The sequence below is a fragment of the Macaca fascicularis genome, chromosome 14, assembly GCF_037993035.2.
Source record: "Macaca fascicularis isolate 582-1 chromosome 14, T2T-MFA8v1.1".
NCBI classification, from domain to species: Eukaryota; Metazoa; Chordata; class Mammalia; order Primates; family Cercopithecidae; genus Macaca; species Macaca fascicularis.
Genome location: NC_088388.1, coordinates 111,888,458 through 111,903,561, shown reverse-complemented (window position 1 = coordinate 111,903,561; position 15,104 = coordinate 111,888,458). Strand labels below are relative to the sequence as shown.

Genomic DNA, 15,104 nt, shown 5'->3' with positions numbered 1-15,104 from the left:
ATACTTCTTTCTAAAAACAACTTTGTGATTCTAAGATATGATTGTAATCTTCAAAGCACTACACAAACAAACTCTATGAGGTCCACGTTTAATAAACTGGAACAATTAGTTTATATTCCCAAGCAATGAGTCCAGGTGGACCAAAGGATAGTTCCTAAAGCAGGGCCAGAAGTTTTCAGGGTTCCTCAATTGCATGGACTCCTTCCAAGGCTCTGGGGGACAGGGACTTGGCAATGTGTTCTCATGGTCATGTATTCAACTAAACTTTGCAAAAGCAAGAGAGTTTTGTATTTTCCTTAAAGAAGGCCCTCAAAATTGTATACCCTTCAGGCCCCACAAAACCTAGATCCACCCTTGTGCAGACAGTTTTCAACCTTATAATCAGGCCATTTTTTTCTCTGAAGTATTCACAACCAACACGGAATTGCAGGCATATTTAGTGACCAACTTTTAAAGTCTAGTTCTAATCTCTGAAGGAGTCATGTTTTCATAAAATCCTTTTTAAAATCCTTCTAAAAGGAGGGCACTATGTCTAAATAATTATTTTTTCCAGATCCATATATATCCCTCTTCCTCATTAATGAACACTGCTTACATGGACTGAATTCCTAAGATCTCTAAAATATTTATAACTCTAACAAGTAGGCATTACTAATTTTCCAGTCTCACGGAAGAGGAAACTGAAACTTGGACGAGTTAAATCATTTGTCCAAGATCAGACAGCTAGTAAGGAATATGTCTGGGGTTTCAATCCAGGGTTATCTACCTCTCTTAATCTCTAGTCTCTACTACTCCCAAGGTTCCCTGACAGCAGAAATTATGTCGTCTCACTCCTTTTAATTCCCCACAGAGCAGAAGATAAAAAGCTGGCACTCAATAAACATATTTGATCAACTATTGAAGAGAATACCTAATGTAACACAATCTCAAATACTGTGACATTACTACGAATATTCTTAAATGATGAGGTAATCAGATACCAAAGGAGGAGATTAATGTACAACACAAGGCATTTTACACCTTATCTCAGGAATGACGCCAAATAGAAAACGGAAGATCAGCTGTTACCCAGGTTTGCAGCTACAAATCAAGAAGTCCTCAGAGTACAAAGTGGAACATAGATAACACAGAAGCCTTTTAAATCATATCAGCCATGCAATCTTTGAATTCAAGAAAATGTTACATATATTTGGAAGAAAAAAGAACGCATAATGGGTTTATTACAATCTGTTTTTCAAAAGCACACATACACAAGATATACCAAAGGGCCTATCCTTTTAGTGCAGTCCCCTTGGAGTCTCCGATTGCTTAGAAGCTAAATTAATACTGCGGGAAAGGAAAAGCGTGTCTACCCAACTGAAAATCCGTTAACTCAGTGGCTGGATGTAGACACGGCCTGAGAACGTTTTAAATGTAATGTATTGAAACTGCCTGAAAGGACGCCATTTGGCACCCAGACCAACATCAAAAGGCAATGCTCCTAATGAGCATCTGCAGCTGAGAGACAGTATTTCAACAACATGAAATGAAAGGGCATAATGGCACCACTGCCAATGCCAAATAATTTACATCCCTTTACATCAGCAAATGGTTTTAAGGTTTGACCCCAAGAGTTAGTAACAAAAGAGGCTAGAGGTAACAGGACTATGACCTTCAGATTGACTTCTGTATTCTATTATCCTACCGTAAGTAGTAAGCATATCTACCCGTATTGGTAAAAATAGTTTCACTACAATGTTTTCAAATAGTAAAAACTCTGGAGCTCATAGAAACCTAATCATTAGGATTCAGAGAGGTCTCGGACATTTCCTCCTTCCTAAGAGGCCATCTCTTACAGTATTGCTCAGAGGCATTGAATATATTATGAAACGTATCAAATTTTCTTCTTCCGAATTTTACTTAGAATTCTTTCTTTTTAACCAAAGGAATTTTCACCTTAGAGATTTTTATTAAAAGGTCAAATGACCTCATTTTACGCAGCCACGTGATTAATGTTTTCAATTTTGTGTAGTTTGTAACCCAGTTTTAAGATTAGTAAAATTCTCCCTGTAATGTGATGCCATTTCTTTTAAAGTTCCAGACGTTCCTTAGTCTCTATGTTACAACTGCTAAACTGAAAAATGATCAATTATGGAATTTACATTAAAATATTCATCTTGACACCAGAAAACATGTGTGTGCTCAAAAACACAATGCTGAACTGGTACAGGAGAGCCTTTATAAAATGTCTTTGTCTCCTCCCAGTCTATGACTCCTCCCGCAGACTGATGGGGGCAGGTGCGATCCCTTCTCTTCCCGGCCTGCCAATTGGTTCTGCTCTCCATCACAAGCTCAAGATCCTAAGGGAAAGTGCAACCCGTTCTTTAGCAACAGGTACTCAATCATTTATTTTACACTAAGTCAGAAAGGACTGTCTGTAAAATGTCTTTGGAAGTCTGCCAGTAGTATTGAAGCCACTTTCAGTCTGGACAGCAGCCACAGTTTCTTAATACTAAAGACAAAAATATGAGAAATTTATCAAACTCATACTTAACAGAGGCTTCGTCGCCTTGGAAAATTAAGTGGTCGCATCAGAAATTCCAGGGTCCATATTTTAAGCAGTGTAAAGTTTACAAAATGCTCTCTATAATTTGAGAAACTGGGTTCTGTAGTAAACAAACACATGTCTAAAGATTAGCTTTTGAGTGACAAAACGGTGCTGTTTATTTTGAAAGGCAATTAAGACATTGTTCCTTGTAACAGAAAATACAGATATAGGTTACTTCCGTTAAATTACATATTACCTATCTGAGGAATTCAATTAATGATAAATGGATTCCAAACAGAAGCACTGTTCAAAACTTGAAATTTGGGGGTGCTACAGACTAATTTCTCCTTATTGCTGCCTTCAGTAAACACCCACATCCCTTACAAATAGCACACCCACACCATTTTTTTTTTTAAGTTTTGATGTGGGATTGTTTTTCTTTGCAATTACTATCTTAATTCTTGAACTATCAAACTCAAGAAACCAGTCACCAGTTAAATCAACATATTCTTAGTTTAATAAATTATCATAGTAAGACTTACAGGAACCTCCTTTACTAAACAAGAATGTGTCCTGCTATTTTCTGATATTCCAATTTTTTAAAAAAAAATCTTAGATAAAGGTATTTGGAAGGCAGTTATCAGGTTCGATAATTTAGGGAAAGAAGGAAGGAGTTCATAAGGAATTCGCTTAGGCAAACAATTTGAGAGTAATGAAAGCTTAGCTAGGTTAGCAGATCTTTAAGACCTTTATAGAGGGAATAGTAACTCAAAAACTTACATAAATCACAGCCCACATGTCTACAATGTCTGGATTATATTCCCTGTTTTTAATAACTCTGTTGGATTTTAAACAAATTATCAGTTATTAATATTTTTAAATATGCTAGTATTTATTGAAAGAAAATAATCTTTCTAGGGTTTGGTTAGAGTTATGAAAGGTTTTCCACATTCTTATACAGCTTTTATTACACTCAGTGAAATTCTGTTTAAAAACACACATTCTCAATCTTAAAATGAAAATCAACAAAAATATATGGCTCACTATAACTGTGCTCATAGTAAACTTTGTGGAAGCGCACCTTAATTTGCTTAGTCAGAGATATTATGTATACTACTTGATTTCAATGTTAGCTTTTGTAAAGTAGCTCTTTGTTCTTAACCGGTGTTATCTTGTTAGAAACCCAGTCCTATCCATTCCTTGACTCTTGCAAGTTTAACTGACACAAGACTAAAATTATCAAGTAAACATGTGATTTAACCATCCCAGATCGTTCAAGCAAACAATTCTTCAAAACATCCAAAATTTATACTAAACTCAAATTTACTATGCAATTGTACAACCTTTCATTACATTTCTAAAGAGCAGAGGACATCAAAAGAGGAGGGGGCAGCCCATCGGACTCACTTGATATATTAACGTTAGCTTGCCTTATATGTAAATTTTCATATGCACAGAGCGGAGCACATAAACTCAGTTACCACTGCCCTGGACATGCTACATTTGAGTCCAAAAAAAAAAAAAAATCCTCAGATATATATACATATGTATATATACTTGTGTGTTATATTTTCATTTTCATTCTGACCCTTTGACTTGAATTCTTTGATTTTTTTTTTAAATATATGGTACAAAAGACATTTTAATGGGAAATTATTTCTCTTTAGAAAACCATTCGACTTCTTTCTTTTGTTAAGCAACCTTGTATGTGTTTCACGTTCTGCCTTCTTCCCATTCTCAAGGTACCAGGCCAGGAAAGAGGTCGCTTTCATTCCAGGGAACACTGGTCAGAATGCCTCCCCTGCCTGGGCCTCCACGAATATCCCAGTGGGAATTCCTGGGCCTGCAACTTCCACGGGATCCAAATACTGATGACTGTACCCATCACGATGATGGAAAGGACCGCCAGGCGATCCCCCAAAAGGCCCACCAAAGATCCGGGTTCCATTGTCACGCTCCCACCTGGGAGCGAGGAGGTCTCAAAAACACACCCTCCCCCCCCCGCCGTGCGGACAGGTCGCGTCGCAGCACCCACGGGACCGCGGAAAGGGGCATAGCCGGGGTGGCCCCCGCCCAGGTGGCAGCGGAGACCCAGCGCCAGGCAGACTAGGCTTGGTCCCCACCCCTCCGGGCCCTACCACGGCCCCGCCCCGCCGCCAGTAGCGCCCCCGGCCCGCGGCCCGGCCGGTCAGCGCACGCGCGTCGGTGTGCCTGCCAGGGTGCCCTCCCCGGCGACGCGCTCAGGCTCGGATTCTGCAGCGCGAGAGTGAGCGCTGGCGGGGGCGGTGGGATGCTCCAAGTCGGCAAGAAAGAGGCGAGAGTGGGCGAGCACGGGCGGCCGGACCAGGAGCACTCCAGGTGACCACCTAGTCTCCATTTTATTTCCTCAGAAACTGCCGGGCAGGCTGGGGACCGGCCGCAGGGCGGGGTTTCTCCCGGCGGTGACTGAGCGAGACCGTTAGGCTGGAGCACCGGGAGACTGTCCTGGCAGCTCCTGGCCGCCACCCGCGCCGCAATAAAAGCCTCTCGCGGCTTCCCGCCCAGCCAGCCTCGCGCTGATTGGTCGCCATGGGAGGGAGCCGAGTTGGCTGGAGGCGGCGGCCGAGCGCAGCTCCTGTGCCGCCCGCGAAGGGGGCTCACTGGGTGCTCCCTGACCCGCCCCTTGCGCTCCCCAGCCCGCCCTGTGCGCTCCCCAACCCGCCCCGTGCGCTCCCCAACCCGGGCTCGGCAGTCCAGAGAAGGTACAACGGCACCTGGCAGCGGCAACCTCGACACACAGCCCCTCCGCCCGGCTTTCCTCAGTCGCTTCCCAGCACACGCCCCCCCGCCCAGAATGTCCGCCCAACCCACCCAGCTCTCTGCGGCCCCTGCTTTTCTTCCTCCCCTCCCGTCCATCAGAGCCAAAGCGCAAATCCTTGGGTGGAGGTGGGGGGATGACAGCTGGAGGGGAGGGTGGGCACGCACAGAAGAATTTTCCAGGGAGACCGGGATGGAAATAGCCAAAATGAAATGCACCTCCCTCCCCGCTGCCGAGGTTCTCTGGGCGGCGGCGCAACCCCCGCCACCCGCGGCAGCATCACTACTGTCTTCCTCCCAGCTCCCTATTGTTCACACTTTGCCAGGATCCAGAACCTCGCCCAAAGAAAGGAGACAGGGCGAGGTGTTTCGGGCGGCTACCTGCCATTCTTCTCCCGCCCCGTGCAACACTGGGCACGCGGCGCGTGTAAAGGCACACGCGCGCGCACACACGCGCGCACACACCAGGCAGACCCGATCACGCCCTCCTCGCCCTCCGCCCCTCCGCACTTCCTCCTGTCAAAACGCGGCGCTCGACCCTCCCATCCTTCAGTGCTCGCGGCCGAGGGTAGGCTTTGCAACTAACCAGCAATTTGGCAAATGAAAAACTAACGTCATATCGACTGGGGTGCAACAACGGCCACATAGCCCTGCTATTCTGCCTGCCCATTTCGCCCCATTTTGCAAACCGTTATTCGGCTGTGGCGGGGGAGGCAAAGCAGCGATCCTGACTTTATTAGACCCGGGGATATAACGATCTGGGGCGGCTGCCCTAGCCTTATTGTTCACTCTTCCCGGAGCCGGGGCTGACAAGCCCCTTCCCCCTCGGAATCCGAGCCCGTGCAGCGGCACCACCCGAGCCGCGACGTCCCCCGCCCCGCCGCCCGCCTTTGGGGAAGGAGCGCTGCCCATCACCAGCGCGGCCGCTGAGCCCCCAGGAGCCGACTGGCTCTGCTCCCACCGCCGCAGGCGCACAAAGTGGGAAGGGCGGACGCGCCAGAGGGGCGCCGGGCGCTGGCGGCGCGGGGAGGCAGCTCCCGTGCAGCGCAGCCCGGGAGGGAGCGGGGTTCGGCTGGGCAGCAAGGGCGACGCGCTCCTTTCACAGCTAAACGCAAATGACCAGCCTTAGCAGTCCACGTAAAACCACCCAAAATAATAGCGTTCCTCCTAGGAGTAGGAGGAAGGGGTAATTAGCAAACCAGATTGAGAATAAAAAAAAAAAAAAAATGTACCTGCCGTTCCCAGGAAAAACAAAGTCCAGATGAGATCCTTAGTTTGCAGCATTGTAATCTGCTGGCTGGGAGGGATGTTCTTGCCGCGGTAAATTCTGTGCCCCCTCCCTTGCAGCGAGTGTGGACGGCGGCAGAGCGACAGACTTAGGGGCAGACAATTGCCAGGCTGAGTATGATTATTTTTGCAGAATTGTTTCCTGCCAGCGGCAGCCGAGCTGCGTTCACGCGCTGATCGGAGAATGAGTGACAGTCCCAGCCTCAGCACACTCGCAACTCGGAGATCCTTGCGCTGGCCCGGGTTCGTTTTGATGGAACTGGGATGGGAGCGAGGAGCGGTGGGGGGGCGGGGGTGAGAACCTCACTGTGTCCTTCCACCACGCCGGCCACAAATAGTGCCGAACATCAAGGAGGTAAGAGAGACAGGGAAGGCAGATGCGGAAGCCTGCAAAACGCGGCCTGGAGCTTTCGGGGGAGCCGGGCTCTTTCACACGCAGTCTCCCAGGGAGAGCTGGGATTTCTTTTCACACTTCTCCCCTACGCCTTCGCAGGCGCTCCTGCCACCCAGCCTTCCCTAATCAGCAGTTTGCATATTTTGATAACTAGTAAATAATAGAAGAAAATTTTAGATTTAAAGTTATCAAATCCCTCCATTTCGATTCTAAGATTCTTGCAACACAAGGATAGCCCAGGACTTAATTTTAAGTGCGGGAAATTAGAACTTTGGAGAGGGATGGGGGTTGCTGTTGCTGGGTGTTGTTTTAATATTGTTTGTTTGTTTGTTTTATCCTGACTGTGAAGTTTGCTGTCCCACAGGGAGACATACAACACCCTTCAGCAGATCCCCTGGGAAGGAGGTGGGAAGAGACTTGAGTTAGAAGAAAACTCAGATGTTTGGAAGGGATTTCCAGAAATAACCCAAAGAAAATGTTTTCCTGTTTATATAAATTCTGAAATCTGTGGTCTCTTTATTAAAATAGCCAGGGCTTTTATATAGATATTATGATATAGAAGCAACATTAAATAATATTTTCTTACATGGGGACATGACCTTAATTCTTAAAGATATTAATGTAGAATATTACTGAGGTACCAACACTACTGAGGTACCAACACAATAGGCTTTAATTAAAATTCCAGCTGTGTTTTCAAAAGTAGGGGGTGGAGGGAGCAGGGTGAAAAGAAACATGTCTCAGCACCTGAAGGCTTGGGTGTGTAAGGAACTAATGTGAGGAAGGTGTTCTAGATGTCAGGTTAACCTATTAGCCTAGAACACAGAAACCCTCTAACAGAGGAAGTCTGCATAAGTTCAAAGGCACTAAAGCACTAATATTACCGGGTACGCCCTTTTTCTTCAAAGGTCGGCCTCCCCACTCCTGTAGCAGATTTTTTGTTTTTTGTTTTGTTTTGTTTTTGTTTTGTTTTTTTGAGACGGAGCCTCGCTCTCTCACCCAGGATGGAGTGCAGTGGCGCCATCTCTGCTCACTGTTACTTCCGTTCCGATTCAAGCCATTCTCCTGCCTCAGCCTCCTGAGTAGCTGGGACTACAGGCGGGCGCCATCACATCCAGCTAATTTTTGTATTTTTAGTAGAGACGGTGTTTCACCATGTTGGTCAGGCTTGTCTCGAACTCCTGACCTCATTATCTGCCCGCCTCAGCCTCCTAAAGTGCTGTGATTACAGGCGTGAGCTACCGCGCCCAGCCCCTGTAGCAGTTTTTAAAAGTCCATCCTCTGCTGGCAGACCATCCATCCTCCCTTACTGGACAGGCCCTATCTCTTCCCCGCTTTCCTCCTCTATAATAGACCAAGTGGGCCACACCAGTACAGTGTAATTAGCGGGGACCCCTGAAAAGTGTTTCTTCCCCCAAGTAAATCTTCCACAACGTTTACTTTGGGCTATTTCTTTCATACCAAGTATAAACAATTCAAAAATACAGAAAAGTAGAACTAAAAATAACCCCAAATCCCACGGATTCCAGAGATACTCATAGATTTTGTCTTCTGTATGTGCATATGATTTTTATAATTGACATATTATAGTAGCAATTCGAATCCTGCTATTTTTGCCTAACATTAGTATAAGCATTTATTCCTCTGGATCATTAAAAAGCTTTTCTAGATATTTTTATAGCTATGTAATATTTCTTCATATGGATGATTTTGCAATGGCTTCCCCATTTTTGGATACTTGTATTGTTTGTGGAGTTTGATAATATAAATAATGCTTTTTTGAACATCTTTCAACAAATATTTGTGGAGCAACCACTGGGTTTAGCCCTGTGCTGGATGCAGTGAATTATATACGTCTTTTTTTAATGGTTGCTGTACTTATGTGTCTTTAATTTCAGACTTCTGCTTCTAACATCTAAAATCACCACATTAAATATTACAGATTTATGTAAATGAATGTTATCAGACTCTTTCCTTTAAAAAGAGGTTTTGATAGTGAGGAAAGATAGAGAGAACAGGCAGGGGATGGAGTGGAGAGAGTGAAGGTTGGGGCCCCCAAAATAAAAATTTTTCCAGTTTTGCCCCTAAGAGTGAGAGACACATCCTTCCCTGCAAATCTCCCTCCTTATAGTCCATGTCAGTAGAATTAAAAGACTCCTCACTATTTTTCTCCCCAGATGTCCCTATTTTTAGCTTTTCAGTGTAGACAAGTGTGGAAATCCAATCTCACTTCAGCATGACTGAATTTCTTTTTCTTCCCCTCTCTCTCTCCAGCCCCTCCCTACCCCTACCCTGTGTGGTTGTTGATCTCTGTTGTAATGATTCATTCTAGAATGCTGCCCCAGTCATTCCAGTCCACACTCCCGGTTTCTCTCCCAAGTTCTTTTAACAGGTTGTGTCACTTGTCTCCAATTCTGTGTATCTCTGCTGGTCAGTGCCTACATCTGTAAGCTCTGTATTGCGTTCAATCCCTCCCTGATCCTCATTTTAAAATGGGACAAAACTGTGACTCTCACTGGACCTCTCTCCCCAGAGAGAGGCCCGGGCTGTCAGGCACACATTAATGAGCATCTACAAAGTGAACATCCATGGGATTGAGGCAGAGGAAGGAGACTCCAGACTGTGCGTTAGAGAGAAAATTATTTAGAGAGGAAGCAGAGAAAGGTCTAAGAAGACAGCCACAGCAAGGAGATGAGCTAGGAGGCCATGATAACTCTGGATGGGGTGACAGGGCCTAATTAAGAAAGCGACAGTGGGGTGGCCGGGCGCGGTGGCTCATGCCTGTAATCCCAGCACTTTAGGAGGTCGAGGTGGGTGGATCACAAGGTCAGGAGTTCAAGACCAGCCTGGCCAATATGGTGAACCCTTGTCTCTGCTAAAAATACAAAAAAAATAGCCGGGCCTGGTGGCACGTGCCTGTAATCCCAGCTACTTGGGAGGCTGAGGCAGGAGAATTGCTTGAATCCAGGAGGCAGAGGTTATGGTGAGCCAAGATCATGCCACTGCGCTCCAGCCTGGGTGATAAAGCGAGACTCTGTCTCAAAAAAAAAAAAAAAAAAAAAGTGACAGTGGGAAAAGAAGCAAAAAGGGGCCCAGATTTGCAATTCCAAGATAAGATAAGAACAGCTAGACTTGGGAATTGTGTGAAGATGGAAGTATGAGGCACAGGAAGAAATCCAAGTTCCTTTCATTCATTCAACAAATGTTTATGGAGTCTCAACTAAGTGCCTGGCACTGCTCTAGACATGGGGGATGTAGCCCGGGACAAAGTAGAGCCTTTGCCCACGTGGGCTTTCCTTTTTATGGGGGAAGACAGAGAATAAATCATTAAACATCTAGTAGTGTACAGGTGGTGAGAAGTGCTAAGGAAAACAATAATGAGAGAGAAGAATTCTGGGGCGGAGAGGGATGACCATTTTGTTTAGTGGATCTATATGGTTGTACATGACAGAGATCTCGAGAAAGTGATGACTGCTAAGGGTCCATTGTAGGCGACTGAATAGTTGCTGGCAACATTGATAGGGAGCAGAAGAAGAGGGGCAGATTCAGACCAGGTGATAAGCAAAGAAGCAATGATGTCAGCTCTGCACATACTAAGTCTGAGATGTTTCAGAGACATCCAAGTGGAAATGTGTAGAAGACAGACAGAGGGCCCAGAGAGCATCAGTGTTTAAGATACAGGCAGAAGGACTTACCAATGAAATACTGAAAAACAGACAGCTAGAAAGGAAATTGAAATATGACAGTGTCACAAAACCTAAAGAAGAAAGCTTTGAGGTGGTCAAAAAAGAGGAAGATTTAAAAGAATTTCCTGAATTCGACCATTGGAAAGTCCTTAGTGGCCCCTGGGGGAACAGTATTCATGGAATGGAGGGGAAGGGAGACATCATGGTCCCAGGAATGAAAGGGAGGGGAGGAGAGAGAAGCCGGGGGTGTGGACACTCTCTCCAGCAGTGTGATGTTGAAAGAGTAGTGGGATAATGACAGGGAGGCAAGCTTGTGAGAGAAGGAGGCTTAGAAGAGGGTTTTCTTTTCTTCTCTTTTAACGTGAGGACTTTATTATCAGGTTATAAAGTAAATTAAATTGGTGTTAACTCTTGCTCAGCACCACCAAGGCCTTATGCAACAGCTTGACTTATACAACTTGAAAAATGAACTTGGAATAAAGTGCCCTAATTTAGGTCTTCTTTCCTGTTGTTGTTGACAGTGGGGACCCCAGGTGTAATCCTAGGACTCACAGATACCCTAAGAAGTTTATTTCACTATCGATACAGGCAAAACAGAGTCTGAGAAACACAGCATCTTAAGACCAACACAAGAGACAGGTCTTAAGCCAACTTAAGACCTGAGGCTAATAGAAGCTGAAAATCTTCTGCCCATTTTATTTATTTTTATTGGGTTTCTTGTTCTGTTATTGTTAAGTCATAGGAATTCTTTATATGTGGTAGATACCAATCTCTCATCAGATACATGATTTGAAAATATTTTCCTATTCCATGGGTTGCCTTTTCACTCTGTTTATAGTGTTTTCTCCATACAGTAACGTTTTAAATTTTGAGAAAGTCCAACTTAATCTGTTTTTTTCTCTGGCTTATCCAAAGAGCTGAGCATGAGCCAGGAAAGCATAAGGACCAGGAGGTAAACTTGAGCCCACAGAGTTCAAGCGTGAAAGTCTCTCGGGAACCCTCCCAGCTCACTCTTAACTTCTCATCTTCCAAATCTGGTTGACATGAGAAATTACTTATAAACTCTAATGCATGGCAGGGCTGGGGCAACTGATGTGCTTCCTCCCTGTTCAAGGCTGGCTCAGGCACTGGTTAAGGACTAGCGAGCACTCATCAGTCAATCCAGCACAGTGGTGCTGGGGACTTCCAAACGCGGGAGAAACGAGACAGAGGTTGACATAGAACCACTGCTCCTTTGTGCGGGTTGTGCACTGCACAGCTTCAAGGGGTGTTTTGCAAATCCCACCCATCATATATTTATACGGTTGTTACGATGATATTTTCTGGCATCAGTGGAAGTAAAGCATCAAGGAAGAGGTGCTGTTTTCATTTTCCTTTTTTATATTGTGCAGAAAGTTTGTTAGGAATTACTTTCAGGATCAACATCTGTGTGGGAAGGGAAATAAACAGGTTACTAATAAAGAAGAGGAAACTGGGCCTCTGGGCAGGCACCACAAAGCCTCAGCCCCACCTTGAGAACCCTGAAAATAGTTGCAATATCCTCACATTGACCAATCACCAAATTCAGGCCACCCCAAGAATGTAACCTGGCCTTGTGAAAGGTGATTTGTTTCAGCTGAAGGAGGGCATCCCCAGCATCTGGAGTAAGCCCTCCAGCCCTGAAGGGGGACTCTGAACAGCTTAGCATAGTACCCACTACATGATTTTAGCTATACTCCAAAATAGCCAATTTGGTTTAGCCTTGCTTTGGCCATGTGGGCTCCTTTTGGGTTCCATATGAATTTTAGGATTTTTTTTTTTCTAGTTCTGTGAAGAACGATGGTGGTATTTTGATAGGAATTGCATTGAATTTGTAGAGGTTTTTTTGGCAGTATGGACGTTTTCACAATATTGATTCTACCCATCCATGAGCATGGGATGTGTTTCCATTTGTTTGTGTCATCTATGATTTCTTTCAGCAGTGTTTTGTAGTTTTCCGTGTAAAGGTCTTTCACCTCCGTGGTTAGGTATATTCTTAAGTATTATTACTTTTTTCTGCAGCTATTGTAAAAGGAGTTGACATCTTGATTTGATTCTCAGCTTGGTTACTGGTGGTGTATAGGAGAGCTACTGATTTGTGTACATTAATTTTGTATCAAGAAACTTTGCTGAATTCTTTTATCAGTTCTATGAGATTTTGTAATAGTCTTTAGGGTTTTCTAGGTAGACAATTACATTGTCAGCTTTTTTTCTTTTCTTTTGTTTTATTGTGGAAAAATATAAAACACACATGACATAAAATTTACCATTTAATATGTACAGTTCTGTGGCATCAAGCATATTTACATTGTTGTGCAACCATCACTACCATTCATCTCCAGAGCTTTTCCATCTTCCCCAACTGAAACTCCGTACACATGAAACAGTAACTCTCAATTCCCTCCTCCTGCTCAGCCCCTAACAGCCACCATTCCACTTTCTGTCTCTATAAACGCGACTTCTCTAGGTGCCTGGTGTAAGGAGAATCATACGGTATTTATCCTTTTGTGAATGGTTACTTTCACTTAGCATAATGTTTTCATGGCTCATCCATGTCGTAACATGTAATAATTTATTTCCTTTTTGAGGCTAAATAATATTTCATTGTATGTATGTACCACATTTTCTTTATCCATTCATCTATTGATGGTGACTTGGGTTGCATCCACCGTTTGGCTATTGTGAATAATGTTGCTATGAACGTGTGTATACAAATATCTGTACAAGTCTCTGCTTTCACTTCTTTTTTGTATATATCCAGAAGTAGAATTTCTGAATCATGTGGTAACTACATTTAATTTTTCGAGGAATTTCCATGCCATTTTCCACAGGGACTGAACACCATCTTACACTTCCACTTGCAATGTATTCTTGCCAATACTTGTATTTTCTTTGTCTTCTTTTCTTTCTCTTTTTTTTCTGATAGTAGTCATCCTAGTGTAAAGTGGTAATTTATTATAGTGCTGTAAAGTGGTAATTTAGTGTAAAGTGGTAGTGTAAAGTGGTAATTTATTATAGTGTTGACTTGCATTTTCCTAACGTCTAATGATATTAAACATCTTTCCATGTGCTTATTGACCATTTCTATATCTTCCTTAAAGAAATGTCTTTTCAAGCCTATTGCTCATTTTTTAATTGGGTTGTTTGTTCTGCTGTTGTTAGGTTGTAAGAATTATTTATATATGGTATATACCAATCTCTCATCAGAGATATGATTTGAAAATATTTTCCCATTCCATGGGTTGCCTTTTCACTCTGTTTAATAGTGTTTTACTATATAGAAACATTTTAATTTTAAGAAAGTCCAACTTACCTATGTTTTCTTTTGTTGCCTATTCTTTTATTGCCATATCCAAGAAATCATTGTGAAATATGTCTTGTAGCTTTTCCCCTATGTTTTCTTCCAAGAGTTTTATAGTTTTAGTTATTACATTTTGATCTGTTTTGAGTTAATGTTTGTATATGGTATAAGATAAGGATCCAAATTTATTTATTTATGTGCATGTGGATATCCAGTTTTCCCAACACCATTTGTAGAAAATGCTATCCTTTTCTCGTTTAATAGTTTTGGCACCCTTGTCAAAAATTGTTTGACCATATATGCAAGGGTTTATTCCTAAAGTCTCTATTCTATTCCACTGGTCTGCATATCTGTCTTTATACCAGTACCACACTGTTTTGACTACTGTGTCTCTGTACTAAGCTTTGAAATCGGGAAGTGTGAGCCTTCCAACTTCATTCTTCTTTTTCAAGACTCTTTTGGCTATTTGGGGTCTCTTAAGACTCTATACGAATGTTAGCATGTACTTTTCTATTTCTACATAAACTATCATTGAGATTTTGATAGGAACGGAGGGGTCCTGTTTTCTAATCTACCAGAGTTGTTACTTGGACTAAGTGTTAGAATCATGCTGACATCTCAGAGATGAGTATATTTAGACAAGTTACTCCAGAGTTATGGAAACTGAGTCACAGAGAACTGTCACAGATTACCATTTGGGCAATCTATATGTTTCAATGTAAATATTGAGGGATGAGGCAGAATCAAATCGCAAGAATCAGGCCATGGAGTGTGCACAGCTTTAGGAAGTTAAAGTGAACTAGCAAGACAGAGATAGTTGTAAATGGTTCCTGGGCCCAGAGCTGAATTCAGACTCCAGGCTGCCCAACTCCCTGTTTTGTCCCTGAAGAAACAAACAAACAAAACCTTCTGAAACTGGTCACTTAACAGACGAGAAAAGAGCTAGGGTCTTCATGTCAAGATCTTAAAAATCAGAAAGCATGACTGAACTTAAGTTAAAGACACAACAACTTCCTGGCTCTCTTCTATGTATCCTCCCACACCCCAGTGGCAATGAAGTGATGTGGATGAGTGTTCAGCTCCAGGAGTTTGACA

General features: G+C 43.4%; 1 protein-coding gene and 1 long non-coding RNA gene across 20 annotated transcripts in view; one reads left to right on the top strand and one right to left on the bottom strand.

Moving 5' to 3' along the window:
• Positions 1 to 6,800, bottom strand: part of NCAM1 (neural cell adhesion molecule 1) — a 311,269-nt gene extending 304,469 nt beyond the window's left edge. For all 19 annotated transcript variants that reach the window (XM_045371016.3, XM_065528978.2, XM_005579647.5 and 16 more), the window contains exon 1: positions 6,556 to 6,800. In XM_045371016.3, coding sequence (XP_045226951.1) covers positions 6,556 to 6,607 — 52 coding nt within the window. In that variant the 5' untranslated portion in view covers positions 6,608 to 6,800. The remainder of the gene's footprint in view (positions 1 to 6,555) is intronic.
• The window catches only part of LOC135967122 (uncharacterized), a 52,642-nt gene continuing 44,277 nt past the window's right edge, over positions 6,740 to 15,104 (top strand). The window contains exon 1 of the long non-coding RNA XR_010581001.1: positions 6,740 to 6,853. This is a non-coding gene — a long non-coding RNA (uncharacterized lncRNA). The remainder of the gene's footprint in view (positions 6,854 to 15,104) is intronic.